Here is a 20,172-nt window from a genome sequence, read left to right as displayed (position 1 = left end):
GTCTCTTCAGATCGAGGATGGGGAAACTGTGGCCCTCTTGACCTTGCCGGACTCTGACTCCCATCAGCCTCCAGGCAGCATAGCTAATGGGCCAGCTAGGATGGGAGTTGGGGTACATCTTCTGAAGAGCCTGACAGGTTCCCCCCACCTGCTCTCTAATTTGCATCTCTTGGCTTGCTCCAAAATGTGGAATATGCCTTTGGGCTGTGTTTGGGGGCCTCTTGCTGCTTATTCTCCTTCTCTGGGGGCACCACTGATTCTCCGTCCTCCACTGTCTCCTCTTGATTTCTGACCCCAGAGATGCAATATCGGTTCAAGGTCTTTGTGCAGAACTTAGAAGTCAGCCGGCGGCTGCAGGCTGAGGAGTTAGGGACGGCGCAGTACGGGGTCACCCGCTTCAGTGACTTGACAGGTAAAAGTGTGTGTGTGTGTGTGTGTGTGTGTGTGTGTGTTTGTGTGTGTGTGTGTGTGTGTGAGAGAGAGAGAGAGAGAGAGAGAGAGAGAGAGAGAGAGAGAGAAGGCTGGATGTTGGGTGTTATTAAATTAAAGGGCATCACAGAGACGAGGCTGGGCTTGCCCAGTGGGCCACGTTTTTCCTTAAACTTGCCAGGGCCTTGTGACATTCTCAGGCAGGTAGGAATTCAACTGGAGAAAATTGTAGCCAATAAAGGCTGCACCTGTTGGATTTCAGTTTGTGGAGGAGCTAATGCCGGTAATTTCAGACGAAATGAAACAAAACCATTGGGTGGTGAAGGGGAGAGGGTCTGTAGCTTTACCTCTGAATGTTTCAAACTCAACAAGACCTTGACGGCTTCCAGGGCAGGATTCAGGTATCAACTGGGGCTCAGGAAGCAGCAGCAGGCCAGGAAAAATCATACAAAATAATTCAGAACGCTCGAACTCCAGACCACCCAGTGAAGCTGAAGATTCAGAGCAGACAAAAAAGGAAGTCCTACCTCACACAGAACCTAGTTAAAACTTTGGAGCTCACTCCCACAAGACGTAGTGGCATATCCCAGCTGGTCAAAAGCTCTCAAGGAGGGTGTGAAGCAGGGCCAGTGAGGGGTATTGTTTGGGGAGTAGCCCAAGGGGCAAATAGAGAAGCCTGGAGGCAGGGCTGGATTTAGGTTTGATGAGACCCTAAGCTACTGAAGGGAATGGGCCCTTTATAGGTCCAGCTGTCCTTTGTCAACAACAAATTATCACTGGTTTTTGTGTTGAATATATGCTATATAGGGATGCGGGTGGCGCTGTGGGTAAAACCTCAGTGCCTAGGACTTGCTGATCGTATGGTCGGCGGTTTGAATCCCTGCGGCGGGGTGAGCTCCCGTCGTTCGGTCCCAGCTCCTGCCCACCTAGCAGTTCGAAAGCACTCTTAAGTGCAAGTAGATAAATAGGTACCGCTTTATAGCGGGAAGGTAAATGGCGTTTCCGTGTGCTGCACTGGTGCTGGCTCGCCAGCTGCAGCTTCGTCACGCTGGCTACGTGACCCGGAAGTGTCTTCGGACGGCTCCTGCTCACGGCCTATAGAGCGAGATGAGCACGCAACCCTAGAGTCGGACACAACTGGCCCGTATGGGCAGGGGTACCTTTTAAATAACCCAGTCCATACAGAATGTAGGCACCGTATCTACAGAAATGAGCAAACAGGTGCTATTTTAGGCAGCATGGTAGCAGGCGGGGCTCATTACTTACATCATAGGAGCCTACACAACACAAAACACTTGCTGTATGTAGGTTTTATTTTATTTGTTTTTTATCTTGTATTTTGGAAATGTACATCCAGGTTTTTTTCCTTTAAATTTTTTGGGGGGCCTTAAGAGAGTGAGGCCCTAAGCTATAGCTTGTTTAGCTTATATGTAAATCCAGCACTGCCTGGAGGGGCACATATGGGCCTGAGGCCTGAGCTTCCCTGTCCTGGCGTCACACACATTACAAGACATGCACATATCTGCTTGTGGAGGTGACTGATGGAGCACAACGCCTCCCTTTCTTTTCCTTTTCCCACCACACAGAAAGTGAGTTTGCGATGATGTTTGGCATCCCTCAACCCTCCCAGCTCGGCCTGCTCCCCAGCTTGAGGGACTCGGATAACTCCCACCTGGGGAAATTAACCAAATCCTGCGACTGGAGGAAAGCTGGCGTCATCCCAGCTGTAAAATACCAAGTAAGTAGACAGAAAGGGGTTGTGCAATGCTTCAGCATACTCGTCCTGCCCCACAGAGATGGGGTGGAGGAGGTATTAAGACCAGTGTACCCCACACACAGGTGGCATTGTGGTCTAAACCACAGAGCCTAGGGCTTGCCGATCAGGTCGGTGGTTCGAATCCCTGCAACGGGGTGAGCTCCCGTTGCTGGGTTCCTGCTCCTGCCAACCCAACAGTTCGAAAGCACATCAACGTGCAAGTAGATAAATAGGTAATGCTCTGATGGGAAGGTAAATGGTGTTTCCGTGCGCTGCTCTGGTTCGCCAGAAGCGGCTTAGTCATGCTGGCCACATGACCTGGAAGCTGTATGCCGGCTCCCTCAGCCAATAAAGCGAGATGGGCACCGCAACCCCAGAGTCATCCGCGACTGGACTTAACGGTCAGGGGTCCCTTTACCTTTTACCCCACACAAGTGATTCCCTAGTCTCTTCTCTGTCCTGCTTTGCCTGAGCAATGGGAAGTTCAAGGGGGGGTTGTTGTAGGGTTCCCTTTAGAGAATGGACAGGAGACTTCAAAGCTCTTTCTGAAAGCCTCAATTTGTTTAATAAGCTTATAACAGGGAATCGATGCAGCCAGTGGGAGCTTCAAGGCAGAATCGAAAGCCATTCTAGAGTCATCCACACTGAGGGCACCGAGAACCAAGTCTCCCTTGAATTACGCAGGCGAGGGTTGTGCAGGGCTGTCAATTTCTGTTTCAGTTTATCATTTTTCAACTCCTCAGTTCAGTTCTCTGTACATCTCTGTTTGCAATCCCCAAAGTAAAAATTCATTAGCATCCTACTGCACATTTCCCCTGACAGGCACATTTTGACATTCAGCTTTGCCACCTGGTATATACCGGTACATATTTTTTTTTTGCAGGCAATTTCCCCTAATACAATGCATTTTTAAAAATGTTTTCAATAATATATGCATTCTAACACCCACTTCTCCTACGATAATAGACACTTGGTTTGTCTGGAGAGCCGCAGTAGAAAAGTGGGAGGAAAAAAGTGTCGATTTCAGAGGATGTCTGCGTTGTGGTTCGCATATTGTTTTGGAAAGTGCAAATCAGGGATGTTTGCACTAGAATCCAAACTGAATTTCCTCCCTATCCTTGACACCACCGGTGCTACAGTGCGCTAAAGCAGTCCAGGAGGGGATTGATGGGGAAATGCACTGAGAAGTGTGGGGTGAACGAGTTATGGGCAGGAAGACGTGTGATGATTGCGCAAGCAAATCTGGGTGAACGCTCACTGCTAACAAAGCGGAACAAATGCTCCATAAAGAACGGACCTAGTCTAACTTCTTACACCAGCTTTGTGCAAGCAAATCAGGAAGAATGACTGCTGCATAAAGAGGGTGTCTTGAGGGCCCCCCAGCATTCAGCCTGATATCTAGCTGATTCTACCACCCTCATTGTTTTATTTTCATTCTAGGAAATGCTTTAGTTTTCCAGTAAATTTTCTGTGTGGGCAACCGGCTGTTTAAAGGCATCAGAACAAGGCTGGGGGAGTGGGGGGTGGGAAGGGTGTCAGTTTATGGCTTATATCCCAAGTCTATGTTAGGGGTTTTTGAGAACAGAATTCTGGGGATGGAACAGGGGTGGGGGAGAAGAGGATGGGATATGTCCCAGGTTAACTATTCCTGCTCCCTACAATTTCTCTTCCCTTCCCCTCCCAGGGCAAAAAGTGCAGGTCTTGCTGGGCTTTTGCTGCTGTGTCCAACATTGAAGCCTTGTGGAACATCCACAGACATGTGCCAAGGAACCTTTCGGTCCAGGGTATGTCGGGCATTGGGAGAGCAGGGCAAGGGGTGGGTGGGTGGCCAGAGACAGGCAAGGCATGGGAGTATATTTTAGGCACAGGAGCTCATCATGGTAATCGCCTTCCCATAGCCACACACCCCAAACATCTCAGTGGGCTGGCTCTTGAGCCGCCCCACCCCAAGCAGGGTACTATGACAGGTGGGCAGGGCCACCTATCTGTCAATCACTGGCAGGGATGGGCAAATGTGACAATTTCAGCTTCTCTCGGTTTCTCATTTTTCCATTCTCATGTTCGGTGCTCCACATCAGTTTGCAGTTTGTTTGTTTTTTTAAATCACAAGCACTCTAGTATGGATTTCCCCTAATGTAACATTTTTGAAAGCCATTTCCCCTAATAGGCACATTTTTTGCAAAACAGCTTCCCCTAACAGAATGCATTTGATTTCCACTAACATATACACTTCCCTTCACAGCTTACCCCACTCAGTTAATGCCAATTTGTAATAATAATAATAATAATAATAATAATAATAATAATAATAATAATAATAATAATTTATTTATACCCCGCCCATCTGGCTGAGTTTCCCCAGGCACTCTGGGCGGCTCCCAATCAAGTGTTAAAAACAGTACAGTACACTTTACCTGGCCAGAGAACTGCATTGCAAAATTTGCAAAATGTGAATTTCGAAGGAAAGCTGTTTTTCCAGTTTGTTTGTTGTTTTGGAAAGGGGGAATTAGTTAGGTTCACCTTTAAATGCGAATTGAATCAAAAGTCTCGCCCATCCCTAATCACTGGATGTCTAAAAAAACCCACAGGTATCTTGACTTGAGTTCAAGTTACGCTGCAAAGGGAGGTCCTAGCCAATCCAAGTGGGAATCTCTTCAGTTGAATCTGCCAAACTGGCTCCGAGCTCTGTAGTCTGCCCCATCCTTGCTAGCTGGAAGGTTCTTCTTTTCGCCAAAGCATGGAGATTACATTCCAAAGGCTGGAGACAGATTTCTAGCTATCAGGAGACCCTCTCTTGTCATTCATTGACTGTTGTCTTTCTTACACGAGTTAATGGAAGCTACCCCGTCCTGAACCCAGCCATCAGCCTAGCAAATAGCACTTATGCTGTAATTTGTGGTTGAAAAAGAAAGGGGGGGGGAGTACAAACATTACTGTTCTCCTTTTGTCCTTCCACTGAAACATTTCCATGTAGGGTCCATTTACTGTTCAGCCATTCAGGAAATTTTACAAAGCAAGCTTTGGGTCTAAGCACTGGCAGGGACCATCAAAGGGACGGTTGTGTGTATGTTGAACCCAAACCACCAGTCCAGTTTGGGATTCTCCTTAAGGTGGGTTGACTCTTTGTTCTTCCATTTCAGAGGTACTAGATTGCACATACAACAAGATCGGTTGCCTGAGAGGCTATGTGTGGGATGGACTCCGGACTGTCTTCAACAGCAGTATGCAAACCTTTTGAATTCCCACTCTTCTTATTTATTTTCTGTAGGAACAACCCTTATAGCCTGCCTTTCCCCCATGGATCGGGGCTATTATGTTCCCTGTCAACATATTTTACCCTCACAACAAACCCTGCAATGCTGTTAGCCAGGTAGATACAATCCCAGTTTAATTCAGAATTATTACAGGGCCTTTAAGCATGAGTCAGCAGTGTGATGCAGCAGTAAAACAAAGCTAATGCTACCCTAGGCTGCATCAACAGAAGTATAGGGTCCCGATCCAGGGAAGTCATAGTCCCGCTCTATTCTGCCTTGGTCAGACCACACCTGGAATACTGTGTCCAGTTCTGGGCACCACAATTTAAGAAGGATGCTGACAAGCTGGAACGTGTGCAAAGGAAGGCAACCAAGAAGATCAGGAGTCTTGAAAGCAAGCCTTATGAGGAACGGTTGAAGGAGCTGGGTATGTTTAGCCTGGAAAAGAGGAGACTGAGAGGAGATAGGATCAAGTATCTAAAGGGCTGTCAGATGGAAGATGGAGTGAGCTTATCGTCTGCTTCTCCAGAGAGTTGAATCCCAACCGACTGATTCAAAACACAAGAAAAGAGATTCTGACTTAACATTAGGAAGAAGTGTTTGGCAGTGGAACAGACTACCTTAGAAGGTGATGGACTGTCCTTCCTTGGAGGTCTTCAAGCAAAGGTTGGACGGTCATCTGTCATGGATGCTTTGGTTGAGATTCCCGCATTGCAGGGGGTGGGACTAGATGACCCTCAGGGTCCCTTCCCACTCTATGACTCTTTGATTCTAGGAATGTAGGAAGCTGCCTTTCACTGAGTCACACCTGGGGTCCACGTAGCTCAGGGTTGTCTCTGCTGGCCAGCAGAGGCTCTCCAGAGTTTCACATCTGCCCCAACTACGTGGGGAATATGGGAACTGAACTTGGGACCTTCTGCGAGTGGGTGCTCTGCTACTGAGCTAGGGCCCTTCCCTATCTCTGCACTCCTGGCACTTTTGCATATTTCACCCCACTCCTTGGATCTTGTCTCTACTCCCTCCTGCCCCAAGAGACTAGGCAAACTAAAATTCGGGAAGCTAATCGGCCTGGCATTGTATAAATTGGAGAGGTTGGCTGGGACCTGTGTGTGTGTGTATGTGTTTTCCTGCTTAAGTGGGGAAGGGGAGAAGGGGGGTATGTGCTGCCTTCCCCCAGCCCACTGCTATTCACCTGTTGTGTCTTCCTTCCTTCCCAGGCGGACTGTCAAACAGCCTTCTGTACCCCTACACTGGCAGAAATCAGACATGCCAGAAGCACCAGAAACGAACAGTTACCCAAATTGACGGCTATGAATTACTCCCCAGGGATGAGAATTGTAAGGATTTACTAGCCCATGGCAGAGTAGGAGGTCTGTGGGGGGAGTGGGTGTGAATTGCAACTTCGCACAGTAAGAAAAGGATAAGAAGGCATAATTTGTTAATGGAGGTGTTAGAACTGAACCTTTCTGATTCCAGAGGTGTGGGAAATTTGCCTCTAGCAAATACGCAGTAAGGGAAGGAGAATGCACTCTGCACATGTTTAGATAGTGCTCTCCTCTGCTGGTATTATCCATAACTGGGCCTAGGCTCTTGACTCAGTGTAATGAATGAACATGTAGCAGGAGGAAAGGGTTGTGTTCTGGGACAAGGAAGAAGCATCATTTAGGTTAAAGCAAAGGCAAACCTTTTTCCGCTGAGGGCCACATTCCCTCAGGGGGAATCTGTTGAGGGCCACATGCTGGTGGTGGGCAGTACCAGGGGCAAAAATGGGCAAAATTGCATATCACTCACACATGATGCAGTAGACTAGAGGAAGTGATTTCCAGAAGGGTGATCCAGAGAACAAGAGGATCATATGGAAGAGGTTGAAACTCTTTTCTTTTCAGAGATTTGGGCTCACTTTGCCTGGCCATCGCCTGCTCTTTGGCCATAGGCTTTGTCTTTAGTTGCCACACAGAGGAGCCAAATAGCATTCCGCGTTCCAGGAGCAAGCTTCTGAGCAGCGCAGAAAACTTTGTCAGGCGGGCCAAAAAATCACAATCCAATCGATCGAGGGATGAAGTTATAGCTCCAGGTTTACTGACCCAGTAAAACTGTCGGTTCTCAAAACAACAGAGTGGAAAGTTTTATTGGGTCAGTGCTAACTGGGCAGGTGATAGATTTTCTCATTCCCTCCTCCCTGGTTTTGCTCTAGAATGGGTAGACCTGTAAAATGTTGTGTCACTCGAAAGCAGTTTGAACATTGGTCAGGCTGCAGCGATTCACCTAACCTCTGACAAGGCCCCAAGCCAATGGAGGCTAGTTGTGGGTGGTGGTGGGGTGTGTGTGGAAGGGGCTACTCATTAGAAAAGTCGCTCTGGACATTCTCAGAGGCCTTCCTCATAATTCCTCATGTTCTAAGACTGAACTTGGACACTAGAATATATATTTGGAGAAAGGGGTTATTGGGTTGTTTTTGGTTTTATTTTTATTACGATTATATTTATATTGTGATTTTATGTTGTAACTGGCCCGAGACCTGTGGGTACAGGGTGGTATACAAATTTTAATTTTAATAATAATAATAATAATAATAATAATAATAATAATAATAGTCTAGTTTGCTGTAAAAGCTAGGGTTCGCCTATCTTCTCCTCACCCCAGTGCTAACTCTTGGCTTCCTCTCCCCGCTGCATTTCTCAGATATCACTAGAATCGTTGCTTCCCAGGGGCCTGTAACTGCCCTCCTTAACCAGGCTCGCCTTCAGGTAGGTGCCCAACAGAGTGGAAGAGAAATCCCATCTCACCCACCAACTTACCCAACTTATTTGCTCATGCCCTCTCCAGCGGCGTCTGGTGCCCCTTGCTGCTGGTAGGACAGGAGGCAGGGAGGCGAACACTAGGTGGCGCCAGAGCCCCTGACAGGCAGAACCAACTCATTCTGGTTAGTCTATGCTACATCCTCCTCCCAGCTGAGTTTTCCAAGGGGAAACACTGTGACTAAGGAGGAAGCCAACAGGCAGGCTAGTTCCAAGTAAGAAAGCAGGAGGGTGGGGCAGTGGCGGGCTTTGGGCTCTCAAATGTCGGTGGTGCCCTGTGCGGCTGAACCAGTCGCACTACCATAAAAACACCTGGGTTGGAGGCAGGCTGCGGGCAAACTGAGGTTGATGGAACGGCATCACATTCACATGAATGGCCGCCTTGCTTTCTGCTGATTTAGACCTGCTCTTTCCCCCTTTCTCCCTCTCTGCTAGAATTACCAGAAGGGCATCATCCGATCCCCTTCCCAGTCCTGCAACCCGATGCTACTAGATCATGCTGCGCTCATTGTGGGCTACGATGAAGGTGAGCAAAGGGCTTCACTCTCTTGTCTGTGCAGGGCGATTATTAGACTCCAGGCCTATAGCTGCTGTTCTGTAAAATCCTCCTCTCCTCTTGCACTCATTGTCTCCGGACTGTACCATTTTAGATTGCAGGTGATGGCTGCCATGACGGAATGCTCCACTCCCATTTTGGCCAGGGGGGACGGACCCTGAAGATATCCTGACATGTTAGCTTTCTATGTGCAGGGATTTTTTTTCATGGAGGATCCTAGAATTGGAAGGGACCCCGAGGGTCATCTAGCCCAACCCCCTGCAATGCAGGAATCTCAACTAGATCATCCATGACAAACGGCCATCCAACCTCTGCTTAAAAACCTCCAAGGAAGGACAGTCAACCACCTTCCAAGGTAGTCTGTTCCACTGTCAAACAGTTCTTCCTAATGTTTAGTCAGAATCTTCTTTTTTTGTAACTTGAGCCATTGGCTCAGGTCCTGCCCTCCAGAGCCGGAGAAAAACCAGCTTGCTCCAGCATGGAGCTCCCGTGTTGAGTCTGCCTACATGAGACAATACTGACCAAAAGCCTATCTGGTCAACTCCTCCCTGTCCTTCAGGAAATGTGTCAATTATTTCCAGTTTTTTTAAGTCTTTTGGCTGGGTAGCTGCTGCTGTTTTTACTGCCAGGTGGACTGAATAGGACAGCTGTTCCCAGACTTTGTCCCTCACAGACCGCTTAAAAATGGCTGGTGGTCTTGGTAGACCAGGCAACCCCAACCTTCGGCCCTCCAGATGTTTTGGCCTACAACTCCCATGATCCCTAGCTAACAGGACCAGTGGTCAGGGATGATGGGAATTGTAGTCCAAAACACCTGGAGGGCCGAAGGTTGGGGATGCCTGTGGTAGACCATTTTGTGATTTTATTTCCCCCCTGCCTGTCACAGGAACTGTAATGCAGCATACTAGATGCTGTAGGAAAGCTGTCTCATCTGCAGCTGGAAAGGGCTGTGTGGTCAGGGTGCAATTTGACTGCCTTAGTGAGAAGAAGACCAGAGTGGATTTTTTATCCCTCTCCTGTAATACTATGAAAATAATTGGGTTTATATTTTATTTTAAGGAAGTATTTCTAAACCACCCCCTCATAAACTATCAATACTGATATGGTACTTTGGGGGATTTGGAATGCTTCAGGTGCATTGTATTGTTTGTAATCCTGACATTTGTTTATTTGTTGCTATTCATATTCATTTATAAAATCAGAGCTGTCTACAAACAACGGTACATAAAATGTACAGTGAAAACCGTATGAAAAGTTAAACTTAGAAATTGGGCTGGTGACCAAATTGATCAGTGGTCTGGAAACCAAGCCTCATGAGGAAAGGTTGAGGGAGTTGTGTATATTTAGCCTGGAAAAGAAGAGTTTGAGAGGAAATATGATAGCCACCGTCAAATAACTGTAGGATTGTCACATGGGAAATGGAGCAAGCAGCAAGCTTGTTTTCTCCTGCTCTGTTGGGTAGGATTCAAGTTACAAGAAAGGCTATTCCTACTATGATTCTATGACTTAACATCAGGAAGAACTTTGATGGTAAGAGCTGTTCGACAGTGGAACGGGCTCTTATGATACATTGAGGACTCTCCATCTCAGGAGCTGACAGCTTCTCAGTCTCACGGCGTAGTAAACAACTTTTTTCCAAGCATCAGCGGTTGATCCCCTGCTCACTGCTATCTCCAGAGTGAATTCAGTAGCCAAGATTTATGTATTGACTATGAGCAGTCACCACTTAATTATCTCTGTTGGCAAGGTGCCGACAGAAGACGCTCAGTCCGCCATGTTCCTCCCCCAGAAGTATAAAGCAATACTTAGCTTCCATTCTCCCCTTCTGTGCAGTCAAATCTCGACGTGGATCCTGGGTTGGACCATATTGGATCATCCAGAATTCGTGGGGAGAGCGCTGGGGAGAAAAGGTGGGCTGATCTCCACTTCTTTGGCCATTGGGGAGTTTGGGTGGAGTGGGGCAGGATGCATAGGAACTGGGCAGGGGTGCTGTGTGCCTGGCATGAGAGAATCAGATGGGGTTGGTGAAACCCATCAACATCCTTGTTAAGCTGGGGGGGGGGAGGGGGTGCTTCCATCTCAGGACTTACAAGGGTTGTCTTTTGACTACCAATGGACCGGAACTGGCTATAAGGCTTGGGACTGGGACAGGGGGCAGTGGATGAGAGTGGGCTTTAGGAAGCTGCCTAGCCTAGTATTTGATTGTGCCTCTCTCAGGATCTCAGGCAGAGTGGGGTCTTTCATATCAGCTTTTAACTGGAGGTGCTGGGGAATGAACTTGGGACGTCCCTGTGCTTCGTCACAGGAGAGTGCTGGTCAGTAATCACACAGTTCAAAGGTGGAGTTAACTCTTTATTAGCAAAAGCACAACCTCCACATATTTGGTTGAGTGTCAGGTCTAAGGAGCAGAGCAGCTCCTACCTGGTGAATCTCCTCCATGAAAATCAGTTGCTGAGACTGAAAGCCTCCTCACCAGGGCTTTCCCCCAGCAATCAGAGACTGTGCCTGCATGCAACCAACCTTCCCCCCCCCCTTTTCATGCCTCTTCTGGTTCTGGGAGATGGGGGTAGCGGAGCTTGTTACAGCAAGAGGGAGAGACATCCTGGCTGACTCCTTTCTGCCTTTTGGCTTCCCTCCTCTCCTGCTTCAGCTTCTGCCTCTGATTCTAGTCTTCTCTCTGCCACAGACTCTCCCTGCTCACTAACACCTGTTGCCTCCAGCTTCCGACCCATCCTCTTCCCCGTCTTCTCCCTCTGACCACTCATCACCATCCCACCACCACTCCCCGGGCTCTGAGCCTTCTTCCCTTGGGGGTTCCCCAGCTGATTCCTGCCTCCATTCCTCTGCATCCAACCAGTCCATGACACACAGTCTCTCCCAGGCACACAGGTAGTTAGTTGCCTTATAGCAACTCAGGCTAGTTGTCTGTCTAGCTCATGATTATCTAATCTGATGGACAACAGGACCCCTCCTCTCCTGCTTCCTGATCCTCTGAAGTGGAGCTAGAAACTGGGACCTTCTGCTTGGAAACAGGTGTTCTACCACAGAGCTGGGGCCTCTCCCAAACTTATTTTTCAGGGGAGAGGTTGAGCACACACATGGTGTGCAAAAGGTCTCAGCTTCAATTCCCGGCATCTCTAGTTAAAAACAAGGAGGTCAGAGAACAGATCATTGGATAGACAATTTCTCCAGCAAGCCAGTAAGGGTAGACGGAGATCACTAAACTTTTGGTGGGTGTATGGGGAATTTTGAGTAAGTGCTCTGGGTGTTGATTACAAAATGGCTGCTGTGGGGTATGGAGTATAACACAAAATGGCCGCCGTGGAGGTTGGGGGTTTGGCATAACACCAAATGGCCACTGTGGCGCGTGAGTCATAATAGAAAATGGCTGTTGCTTTCGAAAGAGCAGGAACAGTGACAGGACCACAAAATTGTGTGGGCTTCAAGGGGGGAGAAAAGCCACCTACATCAGCCATGGCTACATTTGCTTGCAGAGAGAAGCTCTTTGTGTCTTTGCTCTGTTCAGAACGGAAGGGAAGGTGTCTGGCTCTGGCATCAAATGAAATGTGGGCTGGTTTGAAGGGTGTGTGTTAAAGGTAGGAGAGGCCGAGCCATTGAGAAGAGGAACTGAGCAGGAAGAGCTCCCTTGAGCATCACTTTGCTGACCTCTGGAGGAGGCAATATTGGGCTAGATCAAGGACCCTGCGGCCCCCCAGCTGGCGTGCTTGGACTGACACGCCTGCCAGGCGCCGAGCACAGGGCTTTGGCCTGGAGCTCAGCCAGAGCCGTGACACTTTTGATCCCATTCTCTTCCCACCTAGGGCTACTTCCGGCTGCACCGTGGCACCAATACTTGCGGCATTGCCATGTTCGCGGCAACGGCGATTGTCCGGAATTCCGGGGGAAAGAAGCCTGTGGTTTGCCGTCCTTGATGGCCCAACTGCGTTCATGATCTGGAGTCCAGCATCATCTGGAAGCGACCGCATGGGCTGACTCCTACAGTGCATCACCTCTTTTTGGCTCAAATCAGGCCTGCCATTGTTGTTTCTCCCTTGCACAGCTTCTAATGCCACAAGCTGTCATACCCCAGCCATATTTTTCTACAGCATTATTTCAATGAACAGTGCAGACCTCCAATTTTGTTGTTGTGGACTGCATGCCAGCAATGGGGCAGGGTTGAAGCCAGCAGTGGGGGACCTATATTTCTGGGGGCCCTTGTTGCGCAACCAGCAACGAGGTCTAGGTAACCACCGTTTTCTTCTTCTTCTAATTTTTTATTAGTTTTACATAAAAGTTTTACACCATAAACATAACATTTTCACACATTAAAAAAGGGGTTCTTTCAAACCTTGAGACCTCCATCCTTCCCTTCATGGGTTCCAATTCTATTCCTGCATCTCCTACTGTAATCCATCTTTTATATAATCATAGTATCCAAAATCCATGTTACATTACAAGTGTTATTGTATTCCTGCCAATGATTTCAGCTGTTTACAGTGATCTCTCAGGTAGGTGAGGAAGTTATTCCAGTCTTTTTAAAATACTTGGTCTTCCTGATTTCTGGCCTTTCCCATCAGTCTTGCCATTTCTGCATATTTCATCAGCTTGGTTTGCCACTCTTCTCTGGGTGGTGCTTCTTCTTCTTTCCATCTCTGGGCAAGAAGCATCCTTGCTGTTATCTTCTTCAATGGGGTTGTTCCATGACAGATCAGCACATTTTAATATAAACAAAATTTGCTACTACAACTGATTTCTGGCCTTTCCCATCAGTCTTGCCTCAACTAGAGCCAGGGCTTTCTCGGCTGCGGCTCCAATCTGGTGGAACGCTCTGTCACAAGAGACTAGGGCCCTGCGGGACCTGATATCTTTCCGCAGGGCCTGCAAGACAGAGCTGTTCCACCAGGCCTTTGGCCAGGGCGCAGCCTGACTCCCTCCTCTGGGAATCTGCACAGAATTTTGCTTAACGGTTGCCATCAATTTGATTTTAATTAATTTTTGGAATGAAATGTTTTTAGAATGTTGGATTTGATTGTTGTTAGCCGCCCTGAGCCTGGCTTCAGCCGGGGAGGGCGGGATATAAATAAAATTTATTATTACTATTATTATTATTACATCTCAGATTTTGATTAAAATTCTTGTACTGGATTATCTCACCTATCAAAATCACTGGTGTGAATAAAAAAATTGCTATGCCTTATTGTTTGTGAGTTATTGCAGGGATGAAAATAAGGGGAAATTAGGAAAATGTTATATGCATACAGAATGCACTTCTTAAAGCAATTGTTTAAAGCAATGTGAACAAAAGTCGCTTCTGAGGCCCCTCTGGGATTAGGGGCCCCAAAGCTTAAGCTTCATTAGTTTCATAGTATTCATGTTTATTAAAGTTTTTGTGTGTGTGTGTTACAAAACAAACAGATAAACAGGGAAAGGTACATCTATTGCCTCAATTTATAGCCTTTGTGAGTCATGGCCCGGGTGAGAGCCAAAATGGGATAGGACCAAACTGCTTCCCTCTCTTGCTGACCTCTAGTGGGGGGAGAACAGGCTGCTCTTCACATGGGTCTCTGAACAGATTGCTTGCAGATGGCATTTGAAATGAGGTTAATTTGCCCTAAGAGGACAAATATATACTGAAGAATTGGGGAACAAGACCCAGTGGGGTGGCTGAAATGTTGGGACTGGGGAGGGATATATCCGTCTATTTTGGGTTTCTCTGTTTCTGATTTTTTTCAAACTTAATTTAGCTCTCCACATTTCTGCAATGATTTGACATAAAAAAGAACTTGTTAAATTAGTCAGAATTCGTCCCAATATATTTCCACCTTTGCAAGCAATTGTCCTCTATGATGCCTTGCATCATGTTTCCCGCCCCCCACTGGATGCATTCTTACTTCCTCTGTTATAAGCAATTTGGTAGACATTGGTTGAAATTTCAGAAAACTCTTGACTGAAGGATTCCCTTTGGCATGATGTTTTGAAGGTGAAAATCAGGTTGTTTTCTTGTTCAAATGCAAACAGAGCTGAATTTCTCCTGCATTCCTAGGGTGGAGCTATGTTTAAATTGCTATGAAGCTCAGAGTGACCGTGGGCCAGTGGCACACTCTCAGCCTAAACTACCCCGCAGAGAAAGATAAAAGGGGAGGGTAGAGAACTGTGTTTGTCTCCTTCTTGCATGGGGATGAGAAGGGAGAAATAGAAACATAATTTAAAACAAACACATGCAGAGGGAGGTAGGAAGTACCCCCAGACAATTCCGTTTTTCTACCCTTCATCTAATTCATAGAATTTGCTTGCAATCTTGTATCCCCAAATGTTTTTTACAGTCTATTCTTACAATTATGGGATATAATATTTTTTTTAAATGAAGACTGTGGCCCCACCTGCACTATACTTTTAAAGCAGTATTATACCACTTTAAACAATCACGTTATCGCCCAAAGAATTATGGGAGTTGTAGTTGGTAAAAGGTGCTGAGAGTTGTTAGGAAGACCCGCCCCCCCCATTCCACTCATGGAGCTACAATTCTCAGAGTAGGTTAACAATCAGACCCTCTTCCCATGGATCACTGGGAATTGTAGCTCTGGTGGGGGGGATAGGGGCCTGAATACCCTTAACAAACTACAGCTCCCAGAATTCTTGGGGGGGAGCCATGACTATTTAAAGTGGTACAATACTGCTTTAAATTCATATTGCAGATGGGACCTGAAATGCACTGAATTTCCCCATGTTGGCAGGTTTTAAGGCAGTGATTCAGAAAATAGTGGGCTGTGTGTATGTTTCACTCTCCTTTCTTTATGGGGCATTACAGAAATGGGCCTGCATTAAGAGTTTCAGCTTCCAGCAAATGCAGTTTCTGTTTTGATTATCCCTTGCATTCATATTTCACACGCAAATGTCATGAGCTATTTCTGGTATTTCATGTTACCTTTCGCTCTCTCTGTGCATGAAGTTGGTTTCTTTTCTGCCATCTCACGTCACTTGGCGTTGCCACTCCCTGCCCTCAACATCTGTAATGCCTTTAGCAGTTGCAAAGGTCATACCATAAAATAAGACCCTTTCCCACAAATCTCCCCCCCCCCACCGCTGCTCTTGAAAACACAGGTGCCCTGCTGGAGTGTGAGCTGAGAACCCCAGTGTGTATTACCAGGAGTGGGGCAGCTTGTCAATGTCATTTTCTCATCTTTGCACAACCTTCGCTTCAGTTCACATCAGTTTGGTTTTTTCTTTTCAAAGGCCACATGAAAATCCATCAACATCGTAGTGCATTCCCAAAAATATACATATGTCTATGAGATTTTGCCTAATACGGCACATTTTCGCAAAGCACTTCCCTAAAATATCATTCATTCCAGGGTGTGTGTGGGTGTGTTGATATGTTGATTGTTCACCTACAATTAGCATGTGCATTTCTGTAAACGTTACTTGGCCAAAGAACTGCACTGTGGCTTTGGAGATGTGTGAATTTTGAAGGATGGCTGTGTTTTGAATCATGTAATGTTTCAGAAAGTGCAGATTAAGAGAGTAGATGGAATGCAATTTCTCCCCATCCGTCAGAGTGGGGAAACTTTTTTCCCAGTTCAAGGGCCGCCCTCCCTTCTTTGCAGATATCAGGGGGCCATGAGCCACTGGTGAGCAGTTCCAGAGGCAAAAGTGGCCGAAACAATCTGAATTTGGTCTTTGCAGAGTAGACTACCATTTGCAGGCCCCCCACTCTGTCTTCCATCCAGAGAGGACTTCTATGTAAATCCCACTCTTTGTGCATCTGATAAAAGAGGCTGCAGATGCTTGCTCAATAAACCAGTAGACTCGGGAAACATAATGTCTCTAAGCGCTTCTATTTTCGCAACAGATTTAAGAGGGGGCTGTTTTATTGGGATTCATGGGCTCTACCCAATGTTGTGTCCAATAGTGGACAGGCAAATATTAAAATTGTGCAGCAGAGGAATGCAATGCACCAGCTGCTTTAGCAAAAACTCATTGCCCAGTCCACAGTGCAAATGAATTTTCAGGCTGCTTATGCATTCATTTGGACAACTTTCCACTGAAATGTTTCCAAACATTTCAAATGACTGTAGTTTGATGGGGTGCATGCAACCGCCTCTCTCTCCCGCACAACTTGAGAATTCTATTGGGCGGGTGCAGGAAAGGGAAAACCTTGTTGCTGGACTACAACTCCTATCATCCCTGGGCATCCCTAAGTCCAGCTACACCTGGAGAGACAAATGCTCCCTGTCTCTGAATGAGACGGCACACACTCTTCTTGGACACTTGGAGCAAAGTGGAAATGATAAAACAGCCATTTGGAGGCACTGCACGTTTAAGTGAAATCGCAGAGGGCCTTCTCGGCAGTGGCACCCTCCCTGTGGAACGCCCTCACACCAGATGTGAAGGAAGTAAAGAACTACACAACTTTTAGAAGACATCTGAAGGCAGCCCTGTACCGGGAAGTTTGTAATGTTTGACGTTTCGTTATGTTTTTATATGTGTTGGAAGCTGCCCAGAGTGGCTAGGGCAACTCAGTCAGATGGGCGGGGTATACATAATAAAATTATGATTATTGTATGGAGCACCATTGAGAAAGCCTGCAATTGCCATATTCATTCCCTCCAAACCTCCTAGCTCCAACTCTCCACAGGCCTCAAAGTCAATGCAAAGGCTTGTGGGATTGCTAGGTGCTGTTTTTGCACTCTTTTTTTGCCCCTTTTCATGCCATTACTGGGTTTGCAGTGGTGCACATGTGCCATGAACACATGTAAATGCAGTGTTAAGGTGACTGCCCAGCCTTGCCAGCCTCAGGACCTGGCCTTGAAGGCAACTGCAGTCAGATGAGAAAATAAAAGCAGGTGTTCATGTTAAAACGGTCAGGGAAGTTTAGAAACAGGTGCCTCTTCCTGAGCAGCTTAGCACCTTCTCATAAAGAGGGTGGCTGGTGGAGAGTGTGGTTAGGTATGGAACTTGCTTCTTCACACCTCTGTGTTCAAAAGGTGCAAATAAAAGAAAAACCACACAGATGGAGAAATAGACTCAAAGCAACAGAGGCAGGCTGTCCTTGTGGCTCAAGGAGCTGACCGCCTGCTTCCCCCCAGCAGACAGAGCGGAAAGATGAGCCCTTCAAAATAGTACAGAGAGAACCACAAAAGAGGCAATGCAAAGCTTGGTTGAAAAAGAGTTAGAAGAGGAGACCCTATAAGGAAAGGTCTAAACCGATGGTTCCTAAAGGGGGCAGTGGGATTACCAAGGGGGTGCTAACAGGCAAGGGGGTGGCAAGGAGGCACTGGAGGTCTAAATGACTTCTCATGAAAAGCTGGTATCACTGGATCAATTAAACAAGATGGTTTTAGCTGGCTTTTGAAAAAACATTGTAATTCGTTGTTACTGTTTGGTTATTGTCTTCCTTAATGAGTCGTGCAAACCGTCATTTTGAAGAAATGCTTTTTGGCAGGTACAGTAGGGGGCACCTGCAATGAGTTTATGGAACCAAGGGGTCAGTGGCCCACAAAAGTTTGGGAACTACCAACAATTGGATATGAGAAAAAAGATTTAAAGAAAGTGCTATAAGTAATTGAAATTAGGGGTTGCTGGAAAGATTTAAAACAGGGATGCAGAAAGGGGAGGTATGGGGAAGTCGCTGAAAGAAGGATTAAGGAAAAAAAGGTTAAGAAATTATACGTGTTTATATGTTTGTTTGTCTATGTATTGTGTTGTATTGTCTTTTAATATGTGTTGAAAAACCAATAAAAAATTTAAAAAAAAAAGTTTGGGAACTACCGATCTATACGGTGCTTGCAGTGCATTCTGCTTTGCATGCAGAAGGTCCCAGGTTCAATCCCCGCCATCTCTGGGTAGGGCTGGGAGAGACTCCCTGTCTGAAACCCTGGAGAGCTGCTGCCAGTCAGTGCAGGCAGTACTGAGTTAGATGGACCAATGGTCTGTCTCAGTAGAAGGCAGCTTCCTATGTTCCCCCAGGCTAGCTTCTGAAACTTGGAAAGGATTTTAAAGCCAACTTAGCCCAATGTAAAACTCAAAGGAGAACGGCCCAAAGTTTATGTTCTCAACAGTGTTGTATGAGATGGTACAACAAACCACAATATGTTCACAGAATAACAGAATTGGAAAAACAAAAGGGAAGTGAAATCTGGAGACAGACAAAATATATTCAAAATTCCATCTAAATATAAAGAAGCTTTGGTGTGAACTATGCATTGATTCAAAGCAATCTCTTCTACTTCATGACCTGCCCCAGACAACCTGAGAATTAAATTCTCATGTTGGTGTTTATGTTATAAAGAAGGATAATAGTCACCAGCTGTGCTGTTATCTAGAGCAGAAATCACCAGCCTCAGCCTTGAGAAGCCCAACATAGAGAGTATTCATGTTCTTTCATGCCTATCTCCTATGTTTTATGCCATGTGGAGTGTCTTTTTCATTCTTATCTTCTACATTCCAGTTTAGTCCAACAGAAAACACAAGTAACTCGGAACAGGGAGTATGCCAAATAAAAAGACAACCATAGATATCAGTGGAGCAAATAATGAGACTTGATACTGACTCGCAGGACTTCAAATAAAATAAAACGAAAAGGGTCACAAAGGCTTTCTTGGATTTCAGCAGGGATACACAAGATATCAGAAGTCATATGAGGAAATCTGCTTTCACAGGTGGGAACCTGCTCCCGGTCCAAATTCAGCTAAACCCAAGAGGTAGAGCGATGATCATGATAATAATAATAATAATTGGCAAGGAACAAAAAAGGTTTTCAGAAATCAAAACTACTCAGCAACTGTAGGGGCTGTCACTGTATTTCAGCTTATTTCAAAGTTTTATGACAGATGACTGTGGCTTCCTGAAACCAAACTTTGGTTCAGACCTTGGGGGCGCTTGCTCCTTGTCTGCAGCACCCCAGAACCCAAAAGATAGGTCTAAGGTGAAGAAGGGCTTCTTGTTGTCTGGCCTCCCCCTCTCCCCTTCAGCTTCGCTGGATAACCCCATGTTACAGCATTATGAGAGGGAGAAAAACTTCTCCCCATCTACTCCCTCCACACTGTGCATCACTGTGGATTGGGAAGATTTACATTTCAGTTTGAGCGGAATTAAATTCTCCCCCAGCCCACGTCTCAAAACAGAGAACCTGATAGATGGGCAGCCCAGTTCCACATGTGACATGAATTCAGGCCCCGGTGTCAGCATGCAAACTATTGGGAGTGGAGGGCTTTGTGGAGCTGATGCTTGTCCTGGGCCAAGTGGCTGCTGCATGTCAATCTATATTTCCCACTATGCTCCAGAACAGTGGAAGCATCAGGCATTGTGAGGGCACTGTCCGAAATCTTAAATAATGGCCTGATACCATCTATTGCTCTAGCCAGGAATAGCCACAGGCAG

The 20,172-nt window shown here is 46.5% G+C and overlaps 1 protein-coding gene across 8 annotated transcripts in view; it reads left to right on the top strand.

Moving 5' to 3' along the window:
- The window catches only part of CTSW (cathepsin W), a 29,002-nt gene extending 15,437 nt beyond the window's left edge, over window positions 1-13,565 (top strand). For 2 of the 8 annotated variants that reach the window (XM_083591882.1, XM_083591881.1), the window contains exons 3-11: window positions 299-412; window positions 2,016-2,167; window positions 3,870-3,969; window positions 5,326-5,406; window positions 6,657-6,776; window positions 8,122-8,186; window positions 8,673-8,763; window positions 10,627-10,703; window positions 12,615-13,533. In XM_083591882.1, coding sequence (XP_083448008.1) covers window positions 299-412; window positions 2,016-2,167; window positions 3,870-3,969; window positions 5,326-5,406; window positions 6,657-6,776; window positions 8,122-8,186; window positions 8,673-8,763; window positions 10,627-10,703; window positions 12,615-12,725 — 911 coding nt within the window. In that variant the 3' untranslated portion in view covers window positions 12,726-13,533. Of the gene's footprint in view, window positions 1-298; window positions 413-2,015; window positions 2,168-3,869; window positions 3,970-5,325; window positions 5,407-6,656; window positions 6,777-8,121; window positions 8,187-8,672; window positions 8,764-10,626; window positions 10,704-12,614 lie in introns of all 8 variants that reach the window. The other 6 variants (XM_083591879.1, XM_083591884.1, XM_083591883.1 and 3 more) reach the window with 6 other exon arrangements.
- The last annotated feature ends 6,607 nt before the right edge of the window (window positions 13,566-20,172 follow it).

Source organism: Podarcis filfolensis (assembly GCF_964270895.1).
Source record: "Podarcis filfolensis genome assembly, chromosome: 16".
Lineage (NCBI taxonomy): Eukaryota > Metazoa > Chordata > Lepidosauria > Squamata > Lacertidae > Podarcis > Podarcis filfolensis.
Note: the sequence above shows the minus strand (reverse complement) of the source record. Positions and strands in the feature narration are given on the sequence as shown.